Source organism: Diaphorina citri, unplaced genomic scaffold, assembly GCF_000475195.1.
Source record: "Diaphorina citri unplaced genomic scaffold, Diaci psyllid genome assembly version 1.1 scaffold1180, whole genome shotgun sequence".
Classification (NCBI taxonomy): Eukaryota; Metazoa; Arthropoda; class Insecta; order Hemiptera; family Psyllidae; genus Diaphorina; species Diaphorina citri.
Genome location: NW_007378609.1, coordinates 3,126 through 16,501, shown reverse-complemented (window position 1 = coordinate 16,501; position 13,376 = coordinate 3,126). Strand labels below are relative to the sequence as shown.

Genomic DNA, 13,376 nt, shown 5'->3' with positions numbered 1-13,376 from the left:
AAATTTACTTTTTTTATTTTCATATTATGTCAAAATTTAATAACCATAATATAAAAAAAAAATACATCACTACTGGAGCTCGAACCCCAGCCCCTCGGAGCCTCAAGTGAATCATATGCATCATGTGCCTTATGCGATTGGAACAATTCCTTTGTATTTGTTCCAATCTCGCACTACGATTCATTCAAAGGAGCCTTACTTCCTTCTTCTTCTTCTTCTTCTTCTTCTTAGCCTTTTCCCACTCAAGTGGGGTCGGCGTTTTTAGATAGCAGCTTCGCGCACTAATGCAGCAGTTGTTTCATCAGTACCTACCTACATGCGATTGGAACAATTCCTTTGTATTTGTTCCAATCTCGCACTACGATTCATTCAAAGGAGCCTTACTTCCTTCTTCTTCTTCTTCTTAGCCTTTTCCCACTCAAGTGGGGTCGGCGTTTTTAGATAGCAGCTTCGCGCACTAATTCAGCAGTTGTTTCATCAGTACCTACCTACGCTCATCTTTCTTTTATCTATTACCTTGATGAGGCGGGCTTTGGCTTCATCGGACTTGTCCGTGCGATACCAGTCACAGGCCCGGTCATAGCAAAGTTGTACTGCAGACACTTGGTCCGCGCCTGGGGGCAGACGGTTCACGACGAAGTATAGGGCGGCAGTTACCTGGAATGTAATCCAAATCAAAATCAATTCATGAATTTTTTGGTACATAATATTGTTAGACAGACAAATTTAGGAAATGTATGAAATAGATTTGTGATTATTACCATTTTCTTTTACTTTTTCTATAAAATTTAAGGGTCGGCATTTTTCGTCAATCGGAAAAGGCTAAGAAGAAGAAGAAGAAGGAAGTAAGGCTCCTTTGAATGAATCGTAGTGCGAGATTGGAACAAATACAAAGGAATTGTTCCAATCGCATAAGGCACATGATGCATATGATTCACTTGAGGCTCCGAGGGGCTGGGGTTCGAGCTCCAGTAGTGATGTATTCTTTTTATATTATTGTTATTAAATTTTGACATGATATGACAATAAAAAAGTAAATTCAAACTTATGACTACCACTAGTCCACCCAACCCCCCAGGGCCAACAGAAGGACGCGTGGAAAAATGTAGCATATACTTTTCTCTTTCACAGGTTCAAAAGAAATACCTAAGTGTACACACGACGCACACGCTGTACTGCGCGGGTCTCGGCAAGCCGGAATATCTGCAGTGGGTCCTCAGTCCGAAGACTCTGATCACTTCCCTGTACAACGACAAGAGCGTGCTTCTATTTCACAAGACGTGTCGTGCCAGTCTGCCCGACATCAATGCGGTCACAGACACCATCGCTAAGCTGCACGGCATAGACATTGTCAAGGTCAGACAGGAACTGCTGAGCGAATGGTTGTCCTGTAAGAATCAAATGTTGGACGCTTCGCTGACCGATGTGACAACAGTGCATGCCGCCGTGTCACTCAATCCTTGCGAGGACGATAACTTTCTCAGGTTAGTACATACAACTTTAGATGCTCATAACATAGGGAGTGAGCATATAGCGTGTAAACTCCTAGGTGTCACTTCCTTCCTCCTGTGTTATTATAATCCTAAGAAGCAACCTCAGCTACGTGATAGTCTATCGTCCTGAAAAAAAAAAAAAAAAATAAATAAATATATGATTTGGCTTGATGACTCATTGCTATCACGTTGATCTGGGCACTATAGGTAAAATGGACTAACTACGAAAATTTCGTTCATGGACTACGAAATATCGGTGCTTTGCCGGGAAAGAACGACCATGAAAAAAATAAGCTCAGTCCAACGTCAGCCCTCATTGAGTCAACGTCAGCCCTCTAAACAGGAGCACATCCAACACCCCACAGACAACCTCTTCAATTGCCCCGCTAATCCAACATCATTGCAGCCGATAGACTTGTGACTGAGGCCGGTTGAAGCTGCACGCTACCCTACCAACAACAGAGGTTAAGCCAACGATGGAAGCTGCTACAACAACAACCTAAATGATGATGGGGAACCTGAGCATCTTTGGTTAATTTAAAGGATTATATAGTATAAGTAAAACAAACATGCCTTCCTTAACGGCATCCCCCGAATGTTTCACCTGCGTTCATATGAATGCACAGAGTGTCCCAGCGCACATCGAAACCATCCGGTCTCTGATGAGAGATTTGGACCCTCATGTCGTTCTCATATCAGAATCCTGGCTCAAGTCATCTCACTCGGACAGTGATTTTCATGTACCAGGCTATGTCATTGTGAGACATGACCGTGTTGAGATGCGTGCCGGTGGTGTTGCTATGTATATTCGCACTGATCTCACACACAACATAATCGCCAGAAGTTCCACTGCATCGCGAGATAACAAAACCGTGGAATTCCTAGCTGTCGAGATGATCGTCAATTGTACAGCGTTACTATTGTACGTTGTATATAAACCCCCAGACGTGCACTCGTTGACTGAGCTGTATAACTCTCTGGCCATAGTCACTCCTCAATATGAGCATGTTATACTAATGGGCGACTTCAACACCAACTTACTCGTGAGATCAGCGCGATCCAAACGATTAGTTGATAATATGAAGTCATATCATCTGACTGTGTTACCCTCTGGTCCTACTCATCATGGGGAAAACCACGAGTCTTCCCTGTTGGATTTAGCTATTGTTTCAAAGACTGATCGAGTGTTGCATTATGAACAGAGACCCGCACCGGGTATATCTCGTCATTATCTGCTCTCCCTCACGTATTCATTCGAGGAAATCAATACGCCGATGTGCCACTAATAATTTTATACCTACCTTGTTATTGCTTATTTGATATTTTAATATTGTTGCCATTTCAATTTTAGTACCTAGATATTAAGAAATATTGTAAACGCCGCAAGGTAGTGCACCGGGTATATCTCGTCATTATCTGCTCTCCCTCACGTATTCATTCGAGGAAATCAATACGCCGATGTGCCACTAATAATTTTATAGCTACCTTGTTATTGTTTATTTGATATTTTAATATTGTTGCCATTTCAATTTTAGTACCTAGATATTAAGAAATATTGTAAACGCCGCAAGGTAAAACGCCCATCAGCAATAAAAATAAAATAAACAAAAAATAAATGACGTTTCTTTGTGTTATTATTTCACAACTTTTGGTGCTCACTGCAGCATTGTAGGATTTTTCCAAATTCAATATCGCAGTAATCCAGCTCCTAATGTTTACCTACCATGCTGGCACCGGTTGCTAACTTGCTATGCGTTGCTTTGCGCATTTATATTACATAGCTACTCTCATTTTCCTCACGAGGCTGAGTGGGCCCCGCAACGGCCAGTCCCAGAATCAATCATTTGCATGATACAATTTTTTTGACCCCGCCGGGAATCCGGGAATCGAACCCGGGTCTCCTACGCCATGGGAGTTGAAATAAAAATAAAATTATTATTTGTAAATATTTATAAAAATATTTGTCAAAACCTGTCCTCCATCTCACTTTGCTTTCAGGACGGTACGACTTTAGCAGTTACGGTTCCCTCTATCATAGATGCTCATAACATAGGGAGTGAGCATATAGCGTGTAAACTCCTAGGTGTCACTTCCTTCCTCCTGTGTTATTATAATCCTAAGAAACAACCTCAGCTACGTGATAGTTTACTACCCCATGTGTGTCAGTTATCCCAGATCATGCTCACCTATATACACCCTGCGCTCCTTATCAAAGCTACTGAGCTACACCAGTGGGTACAACTCTTCAAGAAGCAAAACCTGGAGACTTCAATATCAGAAACCACAGTACATAACTTCATCATCACACTGCTTAACTTCTACCGGTACTTTCTGTTTAATCGTGGTTGTGACACATCGCTTTGTATATCAGAGACCGCGGATCTATCCGAGGCAGACCAGGTCAAACTAGGTGTAAACCTCGCGCTACAGAAACTCAAAACAGAACAACCTCATGACTTGGTGAACCTTAAAATTCTAACCATCTTCTCATCTGCACTCAGCACTGTGGTGTCCTCAGACACATTATTCCCTGATATTCCAGAACTCATGCATCTCTGTATAAAACGTCTGATGAAGAAAGTATTCAGTGCCCGCTCATTGGATACGAAGCTAGGGGTTGCGCTGTTGTCAAACTTCACCCTGACAGACGCGCTGGCAACACTGCATGAGGCTGAGAAGAAGTATGAAGCGGATATGCTACCACTGTTGCATGTCTCGTGTGTGGGTATGGAGTATGCCGCTGCTCATAGCATGGTGTCAGCCTATGTACACTTCCAGAGACTCAATGTAAAGTGTGTCTGGGGGAATAGAATTTCGGAGTTTGGTATTTCTTATAAGGATGCATTCAGAGACTCGGTGGATGATAGGAAGCAACTGGTACAGAGGCTATCCTCAGATGCTAACATGAAAGTGTCTATGCTACATGACTTCTGTCAGGATATACAGGTAAGACAAAGTACCTACATAAATCAAGCTTAGCTCACATAATTTTCTCTTTACACACAAATTTTAATATTCCACATTGAAAATCGATCATACTAATAGAAAAATTAGGTACCTGAAAACAATAATGCTTGGACGAGATTACCTAAAACTGAAATCTCGTTTAAAATTACGAAAAAAAGTCACAAAATGAAAATTATCAAGACTTTTCTTTAAGTTTTAATTACAATTGCAAATCACAATCTGTTCATCTCCCCCAGGTAAACACTCAGGAGTGCCTATTGTATTTCCTTCAACAATCTCTGCTTGGTTGGAAACCCGTGTTTGAGGTGAAATCGGATCTGGACGGTAAAAAGCAACTGGTCATTCTGAATGATGTCCAACATGTGAGAGCGGTATGCGAGGAAATATTCTGTCTGGTGAAGGATTTGAAGCAGCTACAGGACATTCTGCTCAATACGCTGGATAAACTCAACTGGTTCGTATAAATAACTCGAACATTCGAACATTTTTTTTGTTCTCCATCATCATAACTTTAAAAGGTTTGAAGGTTTGATAGATTGACTACTGAGGTCTTATCGCCCCGAAATCGAAAAGAAAAGGACAGAAGGAAGCCAGCCGTTAACATAGAACAAGGAAAATCGTCGAGTTAAAATTTAGTACTCACTTTGTAGCACGCACGTAAAACAATTATACCTACATAAGTACTCATTCTTATAGTAAAAAACAATCTGGGTTGGTCCCTCCGGGAATTTTTTAGCCCGTAGTTTACTCGATCGTGGTTAAAGAAAATTAGTACCTACCTATGTATCTACCTATTTTGTTTAATATTCACTTTTTTGTTAATGTGAAAAAATAGTCGACCTGAAGACAGGTTGGAACGAATGCTAAGGCGAGGTAAGAATGAATGGTTTATTTTCTTGATACAGATTTGCTTTATTATTAAAAATCAAATCGTGAATTTATTTGTGTTAAACTTTTTGTGGATATCACAGCATTACCAAGTGCTTTCTTTTGCAATCAATTTCCATCTTTCAATATTCAATACTCCTTTTACACTGCTAATGCCGCCACGAGTCGGTACTAGATTAAAGTAGCTACTCACTTGTCCTCACGAGACTGAGTGCACCCTGAACTCCAAGCTGAAAAAACTTCGACCCCGACGGGAATCGAACCCGGGACCGGAGTGCAAACCTAGTGTGATACCAACTCGGCCATGAATTTTACGGATAAAAATTGTTTTTCAGTCATGTAGGTTGTATTTGTTGATGAACCAGATATTTTAATCTTTTAGTTTTTACCTTTTACCATGTACCACAATTGTATATTTGTACAAAATACATTGATTGATTGATCTCCTTCTCCCCTCACCTTGCAGGCAAGTTCGACGCAGCCTACGAGTTCGCCAAACTGCTCAACCTCAACATCGAGACCATCCACAAGGCGCGTATACACAAGATAATGTCCGACCTTCAGACGCTCACCTGGTCTAAATCGCCACCAGATCTTGCAGGCAAGTTCGACGCAGCCTACGAGTTCGCCAAACTGCTCAACCTCAACATCGAGACCATCCACAAGGCGCGTATACACAAGACAATGTCCGACCTTCAGACGCTCACCTGGTCTAAATCGCCACCAGAGTCATTCCCGATGTTGGACTGACTATTGTCATTGATCAAACCTTGATCATTTACGAAGAGAGTTTTGCCAAAACAATCATTACATGGAGCGGAGAAGAAAACATCACATGCTTCTCGGTAGATCCAAGTGGTCAATTCTTGTTTGTTGGACTCGGCAATGTTTGCCTATGTTGTGTCCATATAGCGACTGGTATTACAGTGTTTGAAAGGTGAGCAGTTTTGTTTATCAATAGGACTACCTACCATGTTTTATTTATTTTATGCCTCCTGAAGAACCAACAGGAAATGAAATGCACTTTTCTGTTTGGTGCTGTTATACAGCGATTTAAAATGATTCATTGGTGTTATTTGAATTCTATAAATGTTGTCCAACATAGGTAAGTCAGTTCATCTATCTAACTAAGTACCTTTTACCTATAACATCATAGGTACACCAGAAAAAAGTAAAGGCAAAATTATTGGACCACAAAGATTTTTTTTTTTATGAAATACCTACAAGATTCTCTCTCGTTATGACCCCCCCAACGCATCTGTATTTTCTCCTTTTTCTCTTCCAGGGACTTACCCAATGATGACGGTAGTGACAAGATCCTGAAGATAGAACATGAAACCAATGATGGGTCTGTTTTGGTGTTCACTGCTGCTGGTCATATTTACAGGTAATGGATTTGGATTTTTCCCTCCCAGTAAACCTGATAAAAAGATCAGGTTTACCCACCTACACTCATACTTCCCTAAGTAAATACCTACTCTGATCAGAGTTGAAGATTATACCCAAGTAGGTTTTCATTTGTCATACCTTCTTGGGTCTTTTGCCTAATAGGACTAATAAATAGATAGGTAGGAGGTACCTATTACCAGAAAAGAAGGGGGGGGGTATCATGTAAGGGACAGTCCAACTGCCAATGTCATCACTAATGTTTTTTTTCTCTCCTTCTTTCTTGGTGTTTTAATTTCTTCACTGTTCTTCTGTCATTGGAAGTATGTACTTTCAAATAGATTTATTCAAAGTAATAAACTAATTTTACCTCCATTTTCCCCCAGATTTACAAAAATTGCTCTGGCATCATTCAACCAAATCTGCACTGAACAAGAAGGCAATGAAGATGAGTTGGACACAGTTGCCGAGCAGATTGAAATCCACGCTCTCTTTTCTCTCTTCAAGAAATCCAAACCGAGTGATCACATCCTGTGTTCTGCCGTGATAGAGGACGGAGGAAGGATTCTTCTGGCTAACACTACGTTACATGTGCTAAATGCTATGACCGATGAGGCCATTGTTCAACTCGATAACATTCCGCTGGATATGAAAATCCTCAAAATGGAACCTATTGATGAACTAGAGATCATTTTGTGTTTAACCCATGCTACCCAGCTGGTCATTGTGTGTCAGCTCACATGGACAATCATACATGAATGTGAACTAGAGGGGGTGAAAGATTTCACCATCGTTTCAGATTTGAATGAAAATCGGGACTACTGTGTTCTCATTTCTACTGCTGCACCTGAGATATTGCTCATGACTTTACCAGGTAAGTGGTAGACTTAGCCCAAACTATAATTATAATAGAGTCAGCTCCCATGGCGTAGTGGTCACTGCACTCGCCTTGCACGCGGGAGGCCCGGGTTCGATTCCCGGCGGGGTCAAGAAATTTGTATCATGCAATTGATTGATCCCGTGACTGGCTGTTGCGGGGCCCACTCAGCCTCGTGAGGAAAATGAGTAGCTATGACATGTAAATGCGCATAGCGACCGGTGCCAGCATGGTAGGTAAACATTGGTTGTTAGGATTATTGAGATATGTAGTGGGAAAAATCCTACAATGCTGCAGTGAGCACCAAAGTTGTGACATAATAACACAAAGAAATTGCATTTACATTTTACATAATGATAATAGACTCTTGGGTGGAAGGTAACAAGGAGGCGAAGTTAACGCCGGGGGCGCTCTCTACCACGTAACCCTTAGAGCTCCATTATTATGAGGTTATATTCTCCAATAAATGAGGATAAAATTCCATGCTGAAGCTGGAATCGAACTCAGGCCCTCCTGTTAACCAGGCGAGCGTCTTGACCACTACGCCACCGAGGCATTATATCCCAGAGCAGGCACTTGAAAAATATTTCTCTATGAAGAATTTAAAAGAAGATATTTACTTAGGTATGTAAGTAGTGTAAGTACCTACTTATTAGGGAAAAATCTTTGATCCTACAATGCTGTACTGACAATTGATACCTAGGTAGCTAAAAATTGTGACAACAAATAATGAAATTAGACAATAGGGCAACTTGTTCTAAGCTAACAGTCTTAGTAAAGCTCTTTTTATACTTATTTCCTTCCGCGCAGGATTCAACATTAAGTCTAGGAACATATTTATATAGGTACATAGGTACTTACTGGGAAAGCATACAAAGTTTCATCACTCTACGACAGCCCGTTCTCGGGATACCTACATATTTCGTATACCACGTACTTACGGATGTAACCATGGCCTAAAAAATTCCTTTTTGGACCCAGGCCAGGGGACCCTTTAAGCCTAAAACTGGTATTCCACCCATATGTTGTATTCCCATTTTGAAAATTTCGACTGATTCTAATACCTATGTACCTACCTACACCCACACAAGGTAATAGAAAATAAAAAGCTAGAGAAGAGTCCTCTCGGTAACTCTATTAACTTTCAAACGAGGAAAAGGTTACGCATTCCCGTGCTCTGTTTGTGCAAAATGTTTTGCGGAAAGGTTATCGGCATTTTCCATTGCTGATAAAACGGAGGGACTGGGTAGCCGTATGGGGCAGAGAGTCAAAGTGAACTTTCCTCTGTTTGAATCATACAGCGGTCATGACACACATGTTGAAATATTTGCAATCGAAAAACGAGTACAAATTTTTGTCGATGGTGGGATTCGAACCCGGGACCTTCTGCATGGCAAGCAAGCCAATTCTAACTTGAACCATTAGGTACTAGCTTTAGTAGGGTCTGAGCAAAGCTAACGCGATTGCTCAGATGTTTAACCATCCGGATACCAACCACATATAACGCTGCTTTACTTCAGTGATCTATTGGGATCTGTTTGGTACATTCAATTTTTGGAATTTGAAAATCAGACATCTCCACCAAAATATTGGTGGAGATGCCAAAATCACAGTGCAATCAGTGCGTGTGTTTATCGTATCCAAGCTCCACATAGCCAGCCTAGTTAGCTTGGAGGGTAGCGCGTCTGCCTTGTAAGCCCTAGGTCGCGGGTTCGATTTCCGCCTGGGGTAGATTTTATCCTGAACGGATAAGGTTCGTTCTCGGAGCTGGTGTCTTTCTCCTCTCTTCGTTTTCGGAACGGTAAGACCTCATCAGTCACATTTTTTTTTTTTTTTTTTTGAAAAAAGTTGAATGACTATACTGTAGATTTTACTTTTTGCTATTTCTGGTCGAGCTGTTAATTTATCATTATTTGTGAAATCATGTTCGTACTGTGCGCAGAATTACCGCAGCAACGCCACAACGCAGATATCTGTATACAGTATACACCTTGACGCATCAAGAAAGACGTATGTTAGAGTTAAATCGAATTCAAACTCAAATTATAGTCCCGTCTGTAAATCTACCAAAGTAGAAGAACACAATTTTTCCTTATGCAACATTTTGACGTTATGTAACAGTAGACGATTATATAATGTTATGCAATATCCTTATGTAATACTGAATATGTACCTACCTAATGTAGGTATTAAGTGAACCGTGTGCAGCATATTAATTCCAGGTTATAAATCGCGTAGTAAGTTGGAATTATGTTTGATAGACCTAGTGCTGCTGCTAGAGCCCTTCTTAAAGAAAAAAAAAAAAAAAAAAAAAAAAGAAAAAATACAATACAATACAATACCTAGAAAGTATGCAAATTGCATATTGCATGCATAATGCATTGTCTATTGACTATTGCATAGTCAGTACTTATAAACGCCTGCTTATATGGCACTATTTTTTCATTGTGACCTTGGCGCTGCGTTGGTGCATATGTATAGCTCTCGGAGTGCTATGCTGATGGTCCCGGGTTCGAATCCTCACCATTGACATGAAAACTCAGATTTCGAGTGCAAAGATTTCAATGGAATAAATAATAAGAACAAGAATAAGGAATTATAAAAGAATAAGTAAATAAGATTTAAGCATAAGAATTATATATAATAGAATAAGAAGAATTATAAGAATTATAAAGAATAAAAGAAGAATAAGAATAATTAAAAAAATATTATCACATTGATCTGCATTCTGGACGCACTATAGATAAAATGGACTACGAAATAACGTTTCTATCGTCCTGAAAAAAAAAAAAAAAAAAAAAAAAAAAACTTAAACCTCCAACAAGAGGCTATTATGACTCGCGTATTCTATACGTTGAACTAATTACAAAAATTTCGGACTTATGAATAAGGTGATTATTGCCGGTTACTTCTAGGAACATAATTTATATAGGGTACAATAGGGTAGCTCCTACTGGGAAAGCATACAACAGTTTCAGTGCACTCTACGACAGCCCGGTTCTCAGGGATCCTACATATTTCTATACCGCGACGTACCTTACGGAAGGGGGGGGGGGGGGGTGTACACCATGCGGCGTAAAAACATTCGCTTTTTGGAGGACCAGGCCAGGGTGACGGCCTTTAAGCCTAAAGACTGGTATTCCACCCCATTTATTGTATTCCCATTTTTGAAAATTTCGACTGATTCTAATACGCTATGTACCTACCTACACCCACACAAGGTAATAGCACGAACGCATAAAAAGCTAGAGAAGAGCCCTCTCGGTAACTCTATTACTTTCAAACGCGAGGAAAAAAAGGTTACGCATTCCCGTGGCTCTGTTTGTGCAAAATGTTTTGCGGAAGGTTATCGGCATTTTCTCATTGCTGATAAAACTGGAGGACTGGTACTGACGTAGCACCGTATGGGGCAGAGAGTCAAAGTGAACTTTCCTCTGTTGGAATCATACAGCGGTCATGACACACATAAAAAAAATTAGGTAGCGTACCTACCAAACCTAGCTGTTTGATAGTGGTTTCGCCGACATAAAAAAAGTGATGTGTGTTGCACAAAACCATTCCTACTTTCTCGCTTCTTCTTCTTCTTCTTCTTCTTCTTCTTCTTCTTCTTCCTTTAGAGCAGGGATTTCCAACCATCGGCCTGCGGGCCACATGTGGCCCGCCAGACCAATTTTGTGGCCCGTGAAGCTTTTTGGAATTAATACAAACTTACCTAAATGTAACAAAAACTAGTGTTCAGCAGCTACAATTAGGAGAATACTTTTTGAAAAATGTCGCCTGCGGCGCTCAAAATTCTATTGGACTATATTTCTGAAAAATTGGAATTTGGGGGGGGGGTGGTTTCTACAATGCTCCCCTATGTACATATGTGGCCCGCGAAGTACCTCCCAATGTAGCATGTGGCCCGCATACACATGGAAGTTGGAAACCCCTGCTTTAGAGGCTTGATAATGTGGGAACTAAGTAGGTATAATATCTTGAGTCTTATCGCCCCGAAAGCGAAAAGATGACGAAGACAGGGTAGGACGCTGCTACCTATCTGTTCGGGATGAAATCCGCAGGCGGATCGATATGAACCCCGCGACCACTCTTACAAGGCAAATGAGCTGCCCTCCAAGCTAACTTTAGGCTGATGGCTACTGCCTAAATAGCTTGGTTGGTAGAGCTAGGCCGCGGGTTCGATTACTGCTCGGGGCGGATTTCATCCTAAATAGATATTCGGTTCGTTCTTAGAACATCTGGCTTTCTCCTATCCTGTTTTCCTTCTTTCTTCGAAGACCTTAGGAGTTACAGTTCGCTCTATTAAAACTCTTTGAAAAAATAGAATCTTCTTCTTCTCGCCTTTTGGTTTTAGCTTTTGGCTATGATAAGTAGGTACCTACTCACGTTGATGCCGGACCTTAGGGGATAAGCCTCAGATCAACTAAACTTTTCTACAACTCTGTGCACATTGCATATCTTGAAAAGTTTCACGGCACAAAGTTGAGATCGTGTGAACGGATTTGGAAGATTTTTTACTTTCTATTACTACAGTTTAGCGGCTATACTGTAATGAAAGTATTGCAATCGGTCCAAATTTTCAAAATCGGGAAATGGGTGGAAATATCCGTTTTGGGGTCCCCTGATAATGAAAGTATTGCAATCGGTCCAAATTTTCAAAATCGGGAAATGGTTGGAAATATCCGTTTTGGGATCCCCTGATGTCAAAAAAGTGATTTTTATCGGTCCAAATGTTCAAAATCGGGAAATGGAAATATCCGTTTTGGGATCCCCTGATGTCAAAAAAGTGATTTTTAGCCCATGGTCTGTACGTATGTATGTATGTATGTATTTTGATGTTTCTGTGCTACTCTGTTTTCACTAAGCATTCTTTATACAACTAAATTAAACGAAACATTGTGTTTCCTCACATGATTTTTCTGAGAAAGATACCGTACTTCTTGGGCTTGTTTTATTTTTTTTTATTTTATTTTTTTTTTTTAAGAGGTTTGACAGAGGGAAGACGGTTTGACAGACGTTTACATTGACCACTTCTCTATTTTTTTTTTTTTTTTTTTTTTTTAAGAGGTTTGACAGAGGGAACTGTAACTCTAGGGTCTTATCGTCCCGAAATCGGAGAGAGAAGGAAGACAGGATAGGAGAAAGCCAGCCGTTCCGAGAACGAACATTATCCCATCAGGATAAAATCCGCCCCGGGCGGGAATCGAACCCGCGGCCTAGGGCTTACAAGGCAGACGCGCTACCAACTAAGCCAACTAGGCTGGCTAAAGGCAATGTGCTTGTCCCACAACTTCGTATAAGAAGAAATCGTAGGTAAACTCTTCATGAGATGAGTTTTTCTCGAAAGCTCGAACTTTTTTAAAGGGTTTTACCGTCCCTGTACAACTGCTGAAGTTTTTTGGTGACGGGTGTTTTACAGACCATTTGGCGACGAGCTACCTACCTGTCCATTTTTTTTTTAATTTAAAAAGATGAGTGTTCCACCGCCGTTTTTACTTTGTAGCAATGGAACAACTGCTACATTAGACGCATGTGGCCTGTGTCGTAGCATGCCCATCCCGTAGTATGCCTCTCATCAGATGGGCGAGAAGAGACACAATACTTCCCATTTAGGTGCTGGCTCAACACGAGAACACCAGAAAGTAACCCGTTGAAATATTTGCAATCGAAAAACGAGTACAAACTTTTGTCGATGGTGGGATTCGAACCCGGGACCTTCTGCATGGCAAGCAAGCGCGCTACCACTGGACCAACCGTGCCCCCTA

General features: G+C 40.9%; 2 protein-coding genes across 2 annotated transcripts in view; both read left to right on the top strand.

Annotated features, from left to right (window-relative positions):
• Positions 1-13,376, top strand: part of LOC103514606 — a gene marked incomplete at its 3' end in the record, with an annotated part of 26,434 nt that overhangs the window by 9,965 nt on the left and 3,093 nt on the right. The window contains exons 7-11 of the mRNA XM_008479503.2: positions 5,815-6,034; positions 6,076-6,285; positions 6,634-6,735; positions 7,121-7,608; positions 8,422-8,434. Coding sequence (XP_008477725.2) covers positions 5,815-6,034; positions 6,076-6,285; positions 6,634-6,735; positions 7,121-7,608; positions 8,422-8,434 — 1,033 coding nt within the window. The remainder of the gene's footprint in view (positions 1-5,814; positions 6,035-6,075; positions 6,286-6,633; positions 6,736-7,120; positions 7,609-8,421; positions 8,435-13,376) is intronic.
• Positions 1,390-2,795, top strand: LOC103514603. Its single transcript, XM_026827531.1, has 2 exons — positions 1,390-1,484; positions 1,701-2,795. Exon 2 carries the CDS (start codon positions 2,063-2,065, stop codon positions 2,777-2,779), a length of 717 nt encoding a protein of 238 aa, XP_026683332.1. The 5' UTR covers positions 1,390-1,484; positions 1,701-2,062; the 3' UTR covers positions 2,780-2,795.

Bases quoted from the DNA above. Each gene is read 5' to 3' on its own strand.
- LOC103514603 (XM_026827531.1), top strand. From the start codon at position 2,063: ATGCCTTCCTTAACGGCATCCCCCGAATGTTTCACCTGCGTTCATATG.